The 16,457-nt window shown below is 39.5% G+C and overlaps 1 protein-coding gene across 1 annotated transcript in view; it reads right to left on the reverse strand.

The window, feature by feature from the left end:
* The window catches only part of xmas (RRM_XMAS2 and SAC3_GANP domain-containing protein xmas), a 224,530-nt gene that overhangs the window by 32,869 nt on the left and 175,204 nt on the right, over positions 1 to 16,457 (reverse strand). Inside the window, exons 22-23 of the mRNA XM_067154007.2 lie at positions 11,612 to 11,669; positions 7,864 to 7,996 (exon numbers count right to left, since the gene is read on the reverse strand). Coding sequence (XP_067010108.2) covers positions 7,864 to 7,996; positions 11,612 to 11,669 — 191 coding nt within the window. The remainder of the gene's footprint in view (positions 1 to 7,863; positions 7,997 to 11,611; positions 11,670 to 16,457) is intronic.

Consider the following 16,457-nt stretch of genomic DNA (forward strand, 5'->3'; position numbering starts at 1 on the left):
AGTGTCAAGGCATGGGTACGCAGAACTCCGAAAGAATGGTTTCAAGAAGGTCTGGATAGAACGATACATCGATGGCAAAAGTGCACACAGTTACAAGGAGATTATGTTGAGAAGGTGGGCATAACTGATGTGTAATGTACTTCATTTGGGTAGAAAAAAATAAAGTGTAAAACAATATAGTACGCCCTTCGTAGCTTATATACGGACAACAACTATAGGTAACAATGAATTAGGTTAGTCTCTTGTGTATTTTCTTATGATTTATTGTAACAACACAGGTAATATTATGTTCACAATTAGCTGTTCTTGTATCTCAAACAGAAAATAACTCCTTGAACTGACATCTGTGTATATTAATACATGAAAGAGTCTCTATGATGAGCATACTCAAGATGTTAGAACCTAGTAATTTTCAAATTTACTCTTAATTTCATCCCAGTTTTTAGCGTCAATTTGTATATATTTGTTTCATATATTTGTGTCAATTGTGTGCATGTACATTTGTTTAGTTATTAGATGTTTTACATTAAGGCTGAAGATGGCCAGCCCCGGCTGAAACTAGTCCCTAATTAATGTAAGTTAGAATATTGCATATTATAGTATCGAAAGGTGGACCATTACTACATTAATTTAATAATTACATTGAAATATCTCTAATCAAAGTTAATCCTAGTTCAGTGCGAATTGATCTCAGATCAACGTTTATACAACAAAAAATTTAGCGTGAACCAAGATCAATTTTGTCTCTGCCAGCACTCTTTGCATCCCTCTCTCTAAATTATTTAACAGATGTTTTGCCGCGGGCTATTTTCCTATTATCTGGAAACAGGCAAATATTGTTCCACTTCTCAAATCAGGCAACAAATTTAATGTTTCATCTTACCGACCAATCTCTGTTCTCCCCAAACTATCCTTTATCTTTGAAAAAAACTGTACACCAGCGTCTCCTCGCATTCACTTTGCCGTATATCTCAACCAAGCAGCATGGTTTTCTACCAGGTGGCTCTTGTCTAACAAACCTGGCCACTCTGCATAGCTTTGCATCACACGCCATTGCAGCTAAATCACAGCTGGATATCTGCTACGTAGACATTTCGAAAGCTTTCGATTCTGTAGACCATACTCTGTTGCTCCATAAACACTCCGAACGATTTAATATACATGGCAGTCTTTTGACCCTTCTTGCTGGCTTCCTACATAACCGTTGGCAGGGAGTGGTAATATCAGGCACTTCATCCTCATGGTTACCAGTCACCTTCGGTGTCCCACAAGGCAGTACTCTTGGCCCCTTGCTGTTTTCTTTGTTTATGGACGATATGCCGTCCGGACTCAACAAAATAGCGAATACCCTACTCTTTGCTGACGACTGCAAGATATTTAGGGAGATCAGGAATCCAGCAGATGCAGCTCTGCTACAGTCCTCACTTAATGCCCTCTCGAACTGGTGCTGTACTTGGAAACTTATCCCCAATCCACAAAAATGCAGCCACATGACCATAACACTACGTAAATCTCCTCTACCGACATCATATTACCTACTCGACAAGCCCATCACCGTGGTTACGCGACAGCTTGACTTAGGTGTAATATTTGATACAAAAATACAATTTAAGACCCATATAAAAACATATACAACCAAGGCCATGAAATTACTAGGCATTCTCTATCGCTTCACAGAAATTTCTGACCCCATTGATCTTCGTCACTTCTTCCACACGATCGTTCAACCTCTCTTAAACTACTGCTCTCCGATTTGGACAACAGCCGCCCCCTCCAATACTAAGCAGTTAGACAAAGCAGTGTCCTTCTTTGCTGCAATTGTAAGGAACAGAAACCCCAAGCACAGAAATCTGTCTACGCAGCAGATATTAATGGCAATTAATGTGTCACCGCTGCACATCAGGCGACAGGTAGCTGACCTGAGTTTCCTCCACGAGATCTTAAATGGACGTTACCGCTCGGAACATCTTGTCTCACTCTTCTCTCTCCGCGTTCCTTCCCGCTCCACCAGAACCAAAGACCTTCTCCACATTCCCCACACTCAGCACTCAATACTTCAACGATCTTTCCTAATCCGCCTCCCAACACTCTTTAATAACATTAATAGGAGACAAGAGCTTGATATAGCATCAAATAAAAGTGTACTCGAGAGGTGTGTAAATAGTATCTTAAAGATAAGTTGATGTGAAGGGATTATACCGTCATCTTGACCCACGACGACTTGGCTATGAACATGGACATTCTCATGGTTTTCCATTTGGACAGTTATTAGTAGGATGTGTACCTGATCTTGTTATATTTTGTTATGTTTGTTATATTTTATTATGAAAGTTTACGTTTGTTAAATAGTCTGTTGACAGTGCAAGTGAAATTTGCTCAGTGTAGCTGTATCTTGTGCTTCATGAATAAATAAATAAAAAATAAATAAATGGTTTATGCAACCAGTGCATAGTTACATCTGTTGGGTTTTTCTTTTAACTCAAATGTGTTTTGAACATTGCTAACAACTCAGATTTTGTATAAGCAGACAAGACAATTAGTAGTGATACAGTAGCAATGTAAAGAATGCAGGGAAGATTATAAAACCTGTGCACCTTGTCATACAACATCGTTAGGTTGTTAGCATATTTACCAGTTACATGTTATACTGTCTCGTGCTACACTGTTAGTTTGTTCTGTACTGCAGTCAGCTGTTGAGAAAAGTGGTCTACGCACATCTGTCTGAGCTACATAGTCAGTTGAATTCTGCTATACATGTTCACAGTCATTTTTTCAAAATGTGTTTTCAATGAAGCACACAATACACATTTCTGGCACTCCTAGGCACTCTGCACAGAAAGTCACCACCTTTCTCATTTTATAGTTAACAGTTTTCTTTCCATGATGAGTAAATATAGTCCTGTAGAACACTGTGCAGTTTTGCCACATCTTACCGGCAGGTCCTTCTATTTCATCCAACGTGAGTGCCATGTTCCTTGTTCGAGGTGTACAAGATGTGGCATAGTACCGCAGAGGGAAATCATAGTTGATGAATTTTATTTCCGTATTGATGATTATTAGGGCTCGGAAGTTGAGGAAAAAATCCTTTCTTTTTTTCTTTCTTTTTCTTGAGTGTCCAAAGATGAGGCCCAACATAATGTATGGGGTCATTGTGGGCCAGAAAGTAGTGTGTTTTACATGTCTTTTTTTTTGCCTTTTTTGGAGTTTTTTTACTTAATGGTCAATTTTTTAACTTGTTTTGTCCCAACAGCTCTTTTTTGCAACTTCGCCTTCTTTCGACTACATTTTACTGTGCATTCTTGATTTGAATCATCATTAGTTCATCCATCACCTCTTAAATATATTTTCTCTAGCAAATAAATATATCTGATAAGAGAGAAAATGAAATGAAATTGAATGAAATGAATGAAACTACAGGTGGAAAAAAAAAAAAACGCTTTCGTTCTCCTCAACCTCATGGTTAGTGGGTAGCATGACTGTCCTCGTCCAACGACCTTCTATCCTGAGCCAGCTGCTTGTTTAGTTGATATGGACGTCGCCCTTTAATGCCATCGAGGAACCCTGCTCTTCGTCGTCCTCTTCTAGTCTTTCCTTCCAGTTTCCCTTCAAGCAGTGTGGTGCACCATGATGAATGCTGGAGTAAATGACCTATACAACTACATCTTCTTTTTGTGATCATTTTCTCTAGAATGATGGTTTCTTCAGCTCTCTTGAGAACTTCTTCATTTGTTAGCCTGTGAGTCCAGGGAATTCATAACATTCGATGCCAGCACCACATTTTGAATGCATCTATTCTTACCAGCCTTTAATAGGGTCCAGGTTTCAGAGCCATAGCTCGCAATGCTCCAAATGAAGCTCTTAATGAAATGCTTTCTTACTGGTAGGAATATTGCCTTGGAGGTCAACAGGCTTCTTTTTTTATTGAAAGCTTCTTTAGCCTGGGCTATTCGAGAATGGATGTCCTTTTCACACCTCCCATCAGATGTAATGATGCTTCCCAAATAACTGAACTGATTTACTTGAGTCAATTTTTCTCCTTTCAGCCAAACATTAACATCCTGTTTACCATCCAGAGTATATTTCATTATCTGGGTTTTTGTTTTGTTAACATTCATGTTATATTTTAGTATTAGTAGATCATTCAATTTCTTTAGTGAAGTCTCTATCTCTTTCTCAGTTTCAGCTTTGAGGGCAATATCATCCGCAAAACGTATTGTTTGGTATAGTTGGCTATTTATTTTTATTCCATGGGTGGAGGTGGCTGAAAACTCTTTCATTGCTTCTTCTAAACAGACATAGAATAATAGCGGTGACAGACCACATCCTTGCCTTACGTGTAAGATAAGTGAAATACTGAAAGGAGAAAATGTTGATGCGAGTTGTTTTTGAAGACGAAAATCTCACTTGCTTCAAGTATGAACCTTTTTTTTTTTTTTTTTTTTTTCTTCTATTTAATTTACGTTGCACCGACACAGATATGTCTTATGGTGACGATGGGATGGGAAAGGCATAGGAATGAAAAGGAAGCGACCGTGGCCTTAATTAAGGTACAGCCCCAGCATTTGCCTGATGTGAAAATGGGAAACCACTGAAAACCATCTTCAGGGCTGCCGACAGTGGGGTTCGAACCCACTATCTCCCGATTACTGGATACTGGCCGCACTTAAGCGACTGCAGCTATCGAGCTCGGTAGTATGAACCTTTAACATCCGTTGATGTGGAGAGAAGTTTCTCGATGTTTTGCAACATGCTGTCTGAAAACCAACGATCCTTTACACCTAAGAACCTGGAGATGACTACTATGATATACTGCAAGGCCAGCTGAGGTAAGGTTTCCGAATTCCAATTTCTGTAACCCTAATGTGGTTAAGCCAAATATGATTCCAACTAATTTTAATTTCTTTCTCCAGGATGTCTATTGCGGGTTTGCTGAATTCATTCTAAGTGGAAAAAATATTTCATTCTCAATTTTGCAAGTACTCTCTTTTCAACAAAGATGGAATTCCTGTTTTTAAATTATTTTAATCTAAAATTTTTGCATTATTAAACATTATTAAACATTAAACATTATATTCCTTCATTAAATGTGCATTTAAAACTAAAATTATGAATGAATGCATCAAATTTTTACGTCTTTTTTGTCAGTTTTTACGTCATTTTTGGACATTTTTAGGTCTTGTTATAGGTATTTTTTGGCAAATGATAGGTTTTCAACCTCCAAGCCCTAAGGATATTCCAATATTCTGCTAAACAGAGAGAAATGATGGGGAATTTTTTTTCCCCCCAGAACTATGCTTGCAGTGCAGAATCCAGACATTTACAACTGCAGTTCCTATCAGAAATTCAATAATACCTTTCTCCACCACCTGACACCCTTTCTCAATGGGCTGTAATATGATAACATAAATTTGGTCACCCAAGGTCAATCCCTTTTTGCCCTTCTTGGAGTGGACCACAGATTTTGACTTGAAAATAAGGTCCTCTATCCTGTTCTTATTACTGGTGTCTTCCACAATATACTGCCATGCTCAGGTGCACAGTTGATATCATTAAAGACTGTTTACTTGTCCATCTTTTTTTAATACTCTTTTATTTTGCTCTACGTCACACCGACACAGATAGGTCTTATGGCGACAATGGGACAGGAAAGGCCTAGGAATGGGAAGGAAGTGGCCCTGGCCTTAATTAAGGTACAGCCCCAGCATTTGCCTGGTGTGAAAATGGGAAACCACAGAAAACCATCTTCAGGGCTGCCGACAGCGAGATTTGAACCCACCGTCTCCCAAATGCACAGCCAACTTCCGTGAAGCCAGCTGCTTAATATAGTCTGCATTATTTGCTCTGTTACAAACATATTATTGTCAGAAAGGCTATTGAAATTAGTCAAAAAGTTGACTTGTGAACCATTACAAAAACAAAACAAGCAAAAATAGGATACAGGGGTGGGCGGGGTGTATATGTCTACATTACACCAACCTACTAGATGTATACCTTGATCTTTAATTAAATATAAATACAGTAATAATATAATGGCGTATGGCCTCCAGAGAGGCCTGGTGCAGGTCTTTCTCTAGTAGACGGCCTATTAGGCGACCTGCATGTCTGTGAAGATGAGGGCCCTACCTAGGGTGATTTCTATAGTTGAATATGCCACACACACCCAGCCCCCAAGCCATTGGAATTAACCAATTAAGGTTAAAATCCTCGACCCGGCCGGGAATCGAACCCGGGACCCTCTGAACCGAAGACCAGTACGCTGACCATTCAGCCGAGTCGGACATAAATACAGTGAAACCTCGTTAAGACGTTTCTGCAGGGGATAAGGAAAAAGAACGTGTTAAGCGAGAAAACGTACTAATGAATATACGAATAAAAGCTATCCAACAAGGATATGGGAACACTAAATATGAGTTTTACTGACAAGAGGGCATTTTACGTTGTGTATACGTGGGTACAGTGAAAACTATAGGCCTATCTACCATTTCTAAAGATGAGAAGAAAGTATTAAAAGATGTGGAAAAACACGAGAGAACAAATATGAAAATCTTTCCGGTGGGGATTATAAAATAACAAGTACAATGAAAGGTACAAAAAACACCAGGCAACAAATATAAAAACCTGTGTACAGAGGCCAACAAAAAATGGAAGTATTATTGCACATCACACTCTTTCCAAAACAAATGTTAGTAGATCACTATTTCGGAGCAGTGGGTTATTTAACATTATTTTCTGGTCACACTCATAGACAATGAACTGGAAGTTACAATCGACCATGTGCAACTGCGAGAAAATTTTGGCCACTATTTTGAATCGAACGAAACATTGATCAACTTGAGTGATCAAGACGAAACTTGAAGGTGCGAGCTTCAACATTCGCGACCTCTGCGTGCTTATGTCAGTCCACTCTGTGACAGATTTTAATTTTGACTTCATTATTAAGGAATTTCACAATATTTTGCATATCCATAACTGGGCTATCACAAGACAAATATGCATCACGTTAGTCTATTTCAAACGATTATGTTCCTAAGCCAGATATAGGCTACCATATCACGCGACAAATATTTGCTACACTTCACTGTACCAATCAACACAAAATACATTTCTACCTTCTGAATGGAATGTGAAATACAAGCATAAACAGGCTCACTCTGCTATTCAGCAATCTCGCTGTTAACCGGCAAGCAAAACTGAACATTCCTGAGGCTAACAGCTTGCTCCCCGAAAGTGCAACTTATCCTTTGAAGTTCAAGAAGGCCTTTTCCCATAATCACGCAACTGTGGCGACAGCTCTTACCCGAAATGGAAATCACATTTCTTTCACAAGTGTTGACAAATACAGTAACATTTTCAGATCTGGGAAAAATGTGATCGTACTAAGCGGTAACAGCAAAAAGTTGTGATACGTTAAGTGAGGTATTTTTATATAGCTTTAATATGATGAGTGTTGGGACTTCGAATTCACGACGTGCTAAGCGGGGAAAATGTGTTAATGAAGAACGCACTAATGAGGTTTCACTGTAAAAATGTTACCATTAGTTCTGAGAAATGTGTCCCCAAGACATTCAGTAGTTACTTATCCTGCAATTTTGGGAAGTATGCAAATTCAGTGTTGACAAATAAGAACTGCAAGGAACATGTTCAAATATCAATGTCATAAATTTTTCCACTAAAGTAATCTTAAGATTATTTTTATTCCAAGGTTTTCATGCAATTTTAAATGAAGGCATTAATTTTGCAATTTCTATACAATACCTAAATGATACTGTATATTCTAAGCCATTAGCAAGTCTTTTCTTATGCATCATGTCGGTACCTGGGAATTTATAGAAACCAAGAAACAAGAGAGGATGGTTCTCTTACCAGCAGCAGGCAAGAAGAATTTTGATGAATACAGCTTTCTCATTGCAGATAAGTCTGCCTTCTTTACAGCAACAATTAATTCTTCATCTTCCAGCTGTTTCATAGCCAGTGCCAACTGGATTTCTGCTAGTGCCTGAACCAAAAGCCAAAAGCTTGATATAAATACTCATGAAATCATAAAATTAATCTCAAAACAAGCTGAACATTAAAAATGTAAGGGCTGTTTCTCTATTAGTAGGCAACTACTATTGTTCATTTCCATTTACATCATTTGTTTTTTCATTCCTTTATTTTCTTTGGTTAACACAGTTTTTAGTTTCAATTATTATTTTAAATTAACACCTTTTCACTGAATTTTGTTGCAGTGAGTTGTTTTTTGCTCCGCATAGTGATGTAAATATTGTATATTTGTGCTAATTTTGTTTCCGTCTAGGCTTTCTTTTGTTTGTTTTTTCATTTGCTCTTTCATTATGTTTCTCCGTCTAATGACGGAATATTTATTGTATTGAATTAGGAGGATACTCTCTTTTTTCACCTTTGTAAAGTGAATAGTTCAGAAGTTGATGCCATGAAGCGGTTCCACCACCACCACCACCACCACCACCACCATCATCATCATCATCATCATCATCATTTTTTCTCTTCCAGCTTCCTCTATCCAACCACCATTGTTACTCCTTAACTGTGTTCCGATCTAGATTTCTTCTAGTTATGCTATTCTTGATGGTTTCCAACCACCTTATTCTGGAACTCCCTCTTACCCTCCCTCCTTCTATCTGGGTTTCCACCATCCGTTCAGCATCCTTCCCTCTTCCATCCTTTTAACATACCCAAACCATCTAATTTTATCACTCTCCATTCAGTCAAAAAGCTTTTCCACACCAATTTCCATTCTGACATCCTCATTTACTCTGTCCTTTCTCATCCTGCCTATCATAATTCGTCAAAAGTTCAATTCACTGGCCTGGATTTTATTCTCCTGTCATTCTGTCAATGTCCAAGTCACTGCTGAATATGCCAATATTGGTATTTCCTTCCTCCACACTAGGTTTCTCCCACTCTGGCAGAATGCATTTCTGTCTTGAATCCTTTTACTGACATCCATGTCCACCACTGCCTATTGCATCAGTTTGCTTCACAAGTAATTGTAGCTCTCCACAATTTCAAGGTTTTGTCTCTTTATTTTTGGAATTCCTTTTCTCTTCAAGTCAACACCTTTTTCTTACTCTTCTCCACGCTGATTTTCATTTCATAATTTTCAATCATCTCGCTCAACATGCTGAGTTGCCCTTGTACTTCCCCTCTGTTTGCTCCCCACACCATAGTGTCATCTGCAAACAGCATTATCTTCAACTCTCTCTCCTCATATTTTATGCTTGTCATCATCATCATTTTACAGTTCCAGTTTCCCAGGTACTGTTGGCGAGTCTCTTCCATTCTGTCTTATTGAGATACGTTCTGTTGTTAATGACGTCCTCAAGTGTCCTTCCCCGATCTGCAATGTCCATCTTTACGATGCCCATCCAGTGGGTTCTTGGTCTTCCCACCATCTGTTTCCCTGCCACATTTCTCTCCAAGTTAACATACGCTGTCCTTGTTGGCTCCATCCTCATTACATGGCCAAACCACCTCAGTCTGGACATGCTGACCCAATCTAACAATGATGTAAAAATCCCAGCTTCCTTCCTAACCACATCTTCTTCTTCTTCTTCTTGCAAGTTGCTTTACGTCGGACCGACACACATAGGTCTTATGGCGACGATGGAACAGGGAAGTGCTGGGAGTGGGAGGGAAGCGGCCGTGGCCTTAATTAAGGTACAGCCCCAGCATTTGCCTGGTGTGAAAATGGGAAACCACGGAAAACCATCTTCAGGGCTGCTGACAGTGGGGTTCGAACCCACTATCTCCCAAATACTGGAAACTGGCCGCACTTAAGCGACTGCAGCTATCGAGCTCGGTCCTAACCACATCATTCCTTAACTTGTCCAGTTTGATTTTTTGAATTGTGGACCTAAGGAACTTCATCTCAGAGGCCTGCAACCTTGATGAGTCTTTCTTAGTGAGGATGCAGGTTTCAATATCATAGGTTAAGATTGGTATGAAGTACTGATTGAACATCACCAGCTTTAATTTTGCTGGTACTTTGGGATTCCAGAGGAGTGTTCGTACTTGCTGGTAAAAGTGAGAGCTCTTCTGCACTCTATTTGCCACCTCCTTTGTGGCTAGTGTATCTCGAGATATTACACTGCTGAGGTATGTAAAGCTTTCCACACTTTCTAGTAGATGGTTTCCTAGCATGATGTTCACTGGTCATCCCTCTCCGTTTATTGCCATCACTACTGTTTTGAGGTTGCTTATCTTGAGACTGAACTCCTGAAATGTATCTTTGTCTCCTTCACAATTTCGTCCATAATCATTATGAATAACAGTGGTGGGCCAATGACGTCGATGTCAGGCTCCCTTAAACAACAGGCATCGTCAATAACAGTGGTAACAGCGCACTTTCTTGTTGTAGTCCAGTTTAATTCCAAAACCACTCTGTCCTCCCCGTGTGTGTCTGGACATTCAAGCAACAATTTTTATACATTGTTTGAAATTATTCTATTATTTGTTTTCCAAATCCTCTGTTCCATTACTTTCCACACCTTTCATCTTCAGCATCAAAACAAAATCACATGGGCTTAAGTCTGGTGTGTATGGTGGATGACGGAGCACTTTACCGCCCTATCAAGCATATAAATTTCACCACTTGCGCGACATGTGCCCAAGCAGTGTCCTGCAAAATGATGGGAGGTGTCTGTAAAAAGTGTCATCGCTTCTTGTGCAACGCTGCTTCCAGGTGATCTTCCAAAAATTAACGGTAATATTGTGCATTATTGTCTGTCCTTGGGGTATGGTATACATTAAGATAACGATATGACAGCTGCACACCAGAATCACCTTCACATTGCTGCCATTCTAACACCCTTTTGACTTCAGTGGGGACCTATAATGAGCTCGTACGTTTGGGCCCATGTCTCATCCACCATTATAATAGGGCATGGGAAAACCTGCCCTTTGCACTCATAGCATTCCAAATGGGTTTGCGCAGCATCGTACCATTGGTTTTTCTGAAATCCCGTCAACTAGTGTGGAACTCATAACAATACAATTTTTCTCATACCAAGACGGTATTTCAGGATATAAAACCCAGTTTAGACACTTTGCCTCTCTCTCAGGATAACTCACAAGCCATCTGGGTTGTATCGCTTCCTAACCCACCAACTAGCAACCCGTCCTCGTCACTGACACCAGGGCAACCCGGCTGAGACCTGTCAGCCATTTGCTGTTGTCTGTCATTGAACAACTCACCATTCCATAGTTGTGTAAGGTAATGTGGTTCAAAGTATTTCATGACACTGAGTTACTGTATGGCCATGGGCACATTCAATTTAAATCCAGCTGTGCTGTTTCTGTTTTGAGAACATCTTGGATAACAACCGTTCAACAGGACTCTCACAGACAACACTATTCTTTGCAACACAGTGCATGCATGGAGTGTTGTATGGACGAGTCCATGAACTGTAGGGTAGGTTGTATACGACCCTAACGTAAGTATAGGCAAGAAACACTGGTTCTGTTTTCTGGTATACATACAACAGTGTTGCCACTAGTAAAGAAACAGCCCTCATATATAAATTAATTTATCTCAAGCTCATATATACTATATAAAACAACCCAATATGAGCTTATCATGCTCAGTACCAACCTGTATTATATGTGCTCGTTTAATGTCGTCACCAAAAGCTTCGTTCTGACACAACAGCCTGAAAAAAGAAAAAAAGGAAAAAAAAGGGAAGAAAATCATTTCAATAATTCATACAAGAAATTACTGAAGTCTAGCATCGACTGGATCCTCAAAACGTACAACCAAATAAGATTGTCAACTGCCCCCATTTTGTTGGGATTAACCAACTCTTCATTCTCAACATAATCCTGTATCCCATCACGATTTTCTGATAAAAAATAAACTTAACCTCTTCAGGCCAAAGACCATATAAAATGAAAAAATTTTATATATATATATTGTACCAGGAAAAGTTGTGGGCAAAGGGCATGAGTAGGACCTCAGGGAGTGGAACTGGGTTTTGGAGCCGATACAGAGAAGGATAGTCTCGCAGAGCGAATAATAGATGGTAAATAATTTTTTTTCTTAAAACAATTTATTAATTTTTCACCCTGCGGTATGATTATTGACTCAAATTTTGCATAGAAATTAAATGTCGAAAATAATCTCCTTAAAAAAATGGCATAAATATCATTGGTTTCAAAGTCTCTCATGTGTGGGAATTTCCACCTAAAGTCTTTTATAACCTAAGCACACTTTTATAATTGTAAATGGATATGAGAAATTATCAAAGTTTTCAGTTCTCAGTTCGTCAATCTCGATATATAGCACACTTGAAAGCCTACAGTCTTTCTACGAGAAATTAAATTTATCACTTTTGAGAAATTATGAAAATTGTTCACACGCGACACTGAAGTTTCACTGTTCAAAATAAATGAAAAAGTTTAGTCAGTTTGTTACTCACTTATGACAAGAACTGTTGCTACCAAATGTCGAAAGATGGACTTCTGGAATGTTCCATGTAGAATCAGGATTGGCGATGTTGACGTTCCCAATGAGGTGATGACAGCTGGAACTGGATCACGTTGAGTTGTAGCTTGTTCGGGTGATTTTCGCACACGAAAATTTACTTGGTGTGAGTAGTTTATCACTGACACTGTTGAACACTATTTATGGCGTATGAAGAATCACAGTCCTTTCTGTACGAAATGCTATTTACAGTCGTTATTGAAACGTTCATAATCACACAGTTCACATTTTAAAAAAAAATAAGTCGATGAGCACAGTCTTTGAACACAGTCTAAAGTTGCTAGGGATTATTTTCTGCTAATCCTGTTACTATAATGTTATATTAACACAGAAAAGTTCTCACTTTTTCACTCAAATTACTACTGTGAGTCTTATGTTGATGTGACGTGAATATGAGTTCTGGTAATTCTAAGTATTAGGCTCAGTAGAAGTTCAATGTTACTTGAAGTTACCTAAGTCCACACGTAATGAAATAGTTAATATTTGTACTCCAATAAGTTCACTCGCGTTACAGTCTTAAATGTCTTTAGGATTATATTGTAATCGCGACGCGGTATACTAACTGCAGTGCAACGTCTTTTAATAATTCTATCGGTGATAGAATTTCGCGTTCCGGAGATACGACGGAAAGTACTTCTACCGTGACTGCGCGAACATACTGTACGCGGGCCGGTCTCTTCGCTATCTCACTCACACAGCTGTTTGCTTGTCCTTGTACTAGTTTGTGGGCTGTCTGGCCTTGACATATATAGATACCAGCGCAGGGAGGGGTGACGGCTCTCTCGGCCATGTGACCGTGATTACGTAATTTCGTTGAGACTTTAAATTATTATAACTCAACAACCGTTTGATGAATTAATTTGAAATTTACAGGGATTAACTTTTATGATGTTTGCTATAATTCAGCGTTTGTCCCGTTGAAATTGGTTAAGGCGTTAAAAAGCTGTTAAAAGAAAATTTCTTTCGAGAAATATCTCTAGGGGAGGTGAGCTTCAAGCGACAGGTGACGTCACTTGACTCCGCCTAGCGCACTCGTAGGGTCTGGCACATACTGGAACATTCTTTACATGGATGTTCGTACGTCGGTCGGATCTTTAATGCTGGAAATAACATTTCTTTCAATTAACATGGACCAGGACCTAGGCCTTCCTGGTACATCTTCCCCTTGGTTGGACGAAAAGAAAATACGCAGGATTTTCTCTTCCAGGCTTTACTCTTCCTGTGGTACATATTGTTTTAAATTGGCTGAGTTATAAATACCCTCGAAAGTGCCGTCCAATTTTACAATTTCATAAGCCCCGTTTCTCAATACAGTGCGGATACGGTAAGGACCTACGAATAGTGGACAGAACTTAGCGTAAATCCTTCTCTCAGGGTTGGAGGTAGCTGGTCTCCGTATTAAAATAAGGTCTCCAGGATTCAATGGTCTTCTGAACTTCCTATTACGCTGGCGTCGTTCTCTGATGGCGGCTGCATGTCTTAACCTGATCAGCGCGTCGTTGATCTTGACTTGCTGCGGCACATTAGCATTTGGTAGGGCTGGTAATATTCTGTCCCAAGGTCGCTCTGGTTTTGACCCGTGATGTAGGCTGAGAGGAATGTCATTAGTAGATTCATGCACAATAGAGTTCATAATTTTTTGCATGACTGGCAAGACCTCGATCCACTTCCAGTGATGTTCACTACAATAAATTCGACAGAATTTAGCGAGTTCTCTCATTATTCTTTCAGCAGGGTTAGCTTCCGGATGCCTAATAGAATTCATGATATGTCGAATGTTGAGCTCTTCCAAAGCCTGTTGGAATTCTACGGAAGTGAATTGCGTTCCGTGATCCGTTAGTAGGTATTCAGGCTTTCCCCTCTCAGGGATGATGTTTCTTTTCAGCCTCCTTAAGATGTTACCGGCGTTAGCTTTCTGGATAGGCAATAACATAGTATATTTGGAAAAGACATCCACAACTACGATGACATGTCGGTTCCCCCTGGTCGCCTTTGGCAAAGGGCCGTACAGATCGATTGCCATTATTTCTCCGGGCTTTTCCGGGATCAGCGGTTTGGGAAATTCCTTGAGGAGATAATTATTCGGCTTGATCCGCTGGCATAAATCACAGGACCGTAAAATTCTCCTAATGTCTCGCCTAAGATATTCCCATGTAAACCTTTCCTTAATAAGGTTGAGAACTTTATCCGTACCAGCATGACCTGAAATTGAGTGACAATGCCATATGATAGCCTTCCTGATTTTAACAGGTGCATAAATCCTGCATTGCGTCTTGGCTAAGTCAATGTGTTTCATAAGAATTCCATCCCTTAAACAGAAATTTGAAGAAAGTCGTTGGAGACGTGGGAATTCATCATCATCGGCAGGAATCGAACCTGATAAAAATCGAATTAATTCCCTACAATTGGCGTCTCTTCGTTGCATCTGGGTAAGGTAACGAAGTTTGCGAAGACATTCTTCGTCATCATCAGTCATGATGTTAACCTCGTGAACTTCAATAACTTCAGCAGGGTTGCGGCTGAGGGCATCTGCTAATGCATTCTTCCGACCAGGCCTATGTATTACAGTGAGGTCAAACTGTTGAATAAAAATGGCCCATCGGGAAACTCTCTCATTTGTCATGTCGGATGATAGTATGAATGTCAGAGCTTTATGGTCTGTGTAAATCGTAATGGGATAGCCGTAGATAATTTTCTTCCAATACTGGAGAGAAAAAACAACAGCCAAAGCTTCGAGTTCAGTTATGGTATAAGACTTTTCGTGAGGTCGTAGTTTTCTACTTAAAAACGAGATGAAAAGTCTGTAATCGGGATCTTCAGGTCTCGCTTGATACAGCACTGCGCCTATTCCTACAGAGCTGGCATCACACTCTATGAAGAATGGAAGAGAAAAATCCGGATAAACTAGTTTAACAGAGTTTTTCAACATGTCCTTGGTGGCAAGGAAAGCTCGTTCACATTCTTCAGTCCACTTCCATCTATTATTCTTAAGTAGTAGTTGCTGAAGAGGAGCTACCGTCTCAGTGTAGTCTGGACAGTGTTGAGAAAATATCTGACAAAGTCCTAGGAACTGTCTCACGTTTCTAATGCGCTGAGGTCTAGGAAAGTCAATGATACTCTTAATCTTGGCAGGGTTGGGTTGAATTCCATCACCACTAATTACATGTCCCAAGAATAATACTGATGTTTGGAAAAGTTGACTTTTCTGGGCATTTATCTTGAAATTCTTCTTCTCCAATTCCTGCAGGACCAGATTGACATCTCTCACGTGCTCTTCGAAAGTTTTCGAGGCAATCAAAATGTCATCAACATAAATCGTAGTTATGTCCTTTACATCATCTGATAAGTGTTTCTCCAAGGCTCTGATCAAAACAGCTCCCGAGTTCTTAATTCCAAAGGGCATTTTGTTAAAAACATAGGTCCTATTTTCAAATAAGAAGCCTGTGAATAGCCTACTTTCAGCATCCAATTTTATGTGATAGTATGAAGAAGTTCCGTCAAGGCAACTAAAGAAATTCATGCCGTGGAATCTTCTGATGATATCCCTAAGTAATGGAGGACGGTCATATTCTAAGGTCAGTCGGTCATTTAGGACCCTTGCGTCGAGGCAAATTCTAATACTGCCGTTAGGCTTACGTACTATGGCCAATGGATTCAAGTACTTAGTTACGCAAGGCGAAATTATCCCATCATCTGTCATTTTATGAATTAAGTTACGAACTTCTTCTCGATATTTCTCGGGTACGGGATATGGTTTCTTCTGATAAGGAGACAAGTCATTTACATCAAGATGATATTCGTAGTCAGCTATCTCTCCAGGCTTGTCATCGAATACACATGCAAATTTCTGTAGAACGTCATTTTTAGCCTCCTCCAATTTTAATTTAATTTCCGGGTCTTCAACCACACTGGCTATTGACATTATATAATCCGGACCTATAATGGAGTTCTCATTGAA

Source organism: Anabrus simplex, chromosome 9 (assembly GCF_040414725.1).
Source record: "Anabrus simplex isolate iqAnaSimp1 chromosome 9, ASM4041472v1, whole genome shotgun sequence".
Classification (NCBI taxonomy): domain Eukaryota; kingdom Metazoa; phylum Arthropoda; class Insecta; order Orthoptera; family Tettigoniidae; genus Anabrus; species Anabrus simplex.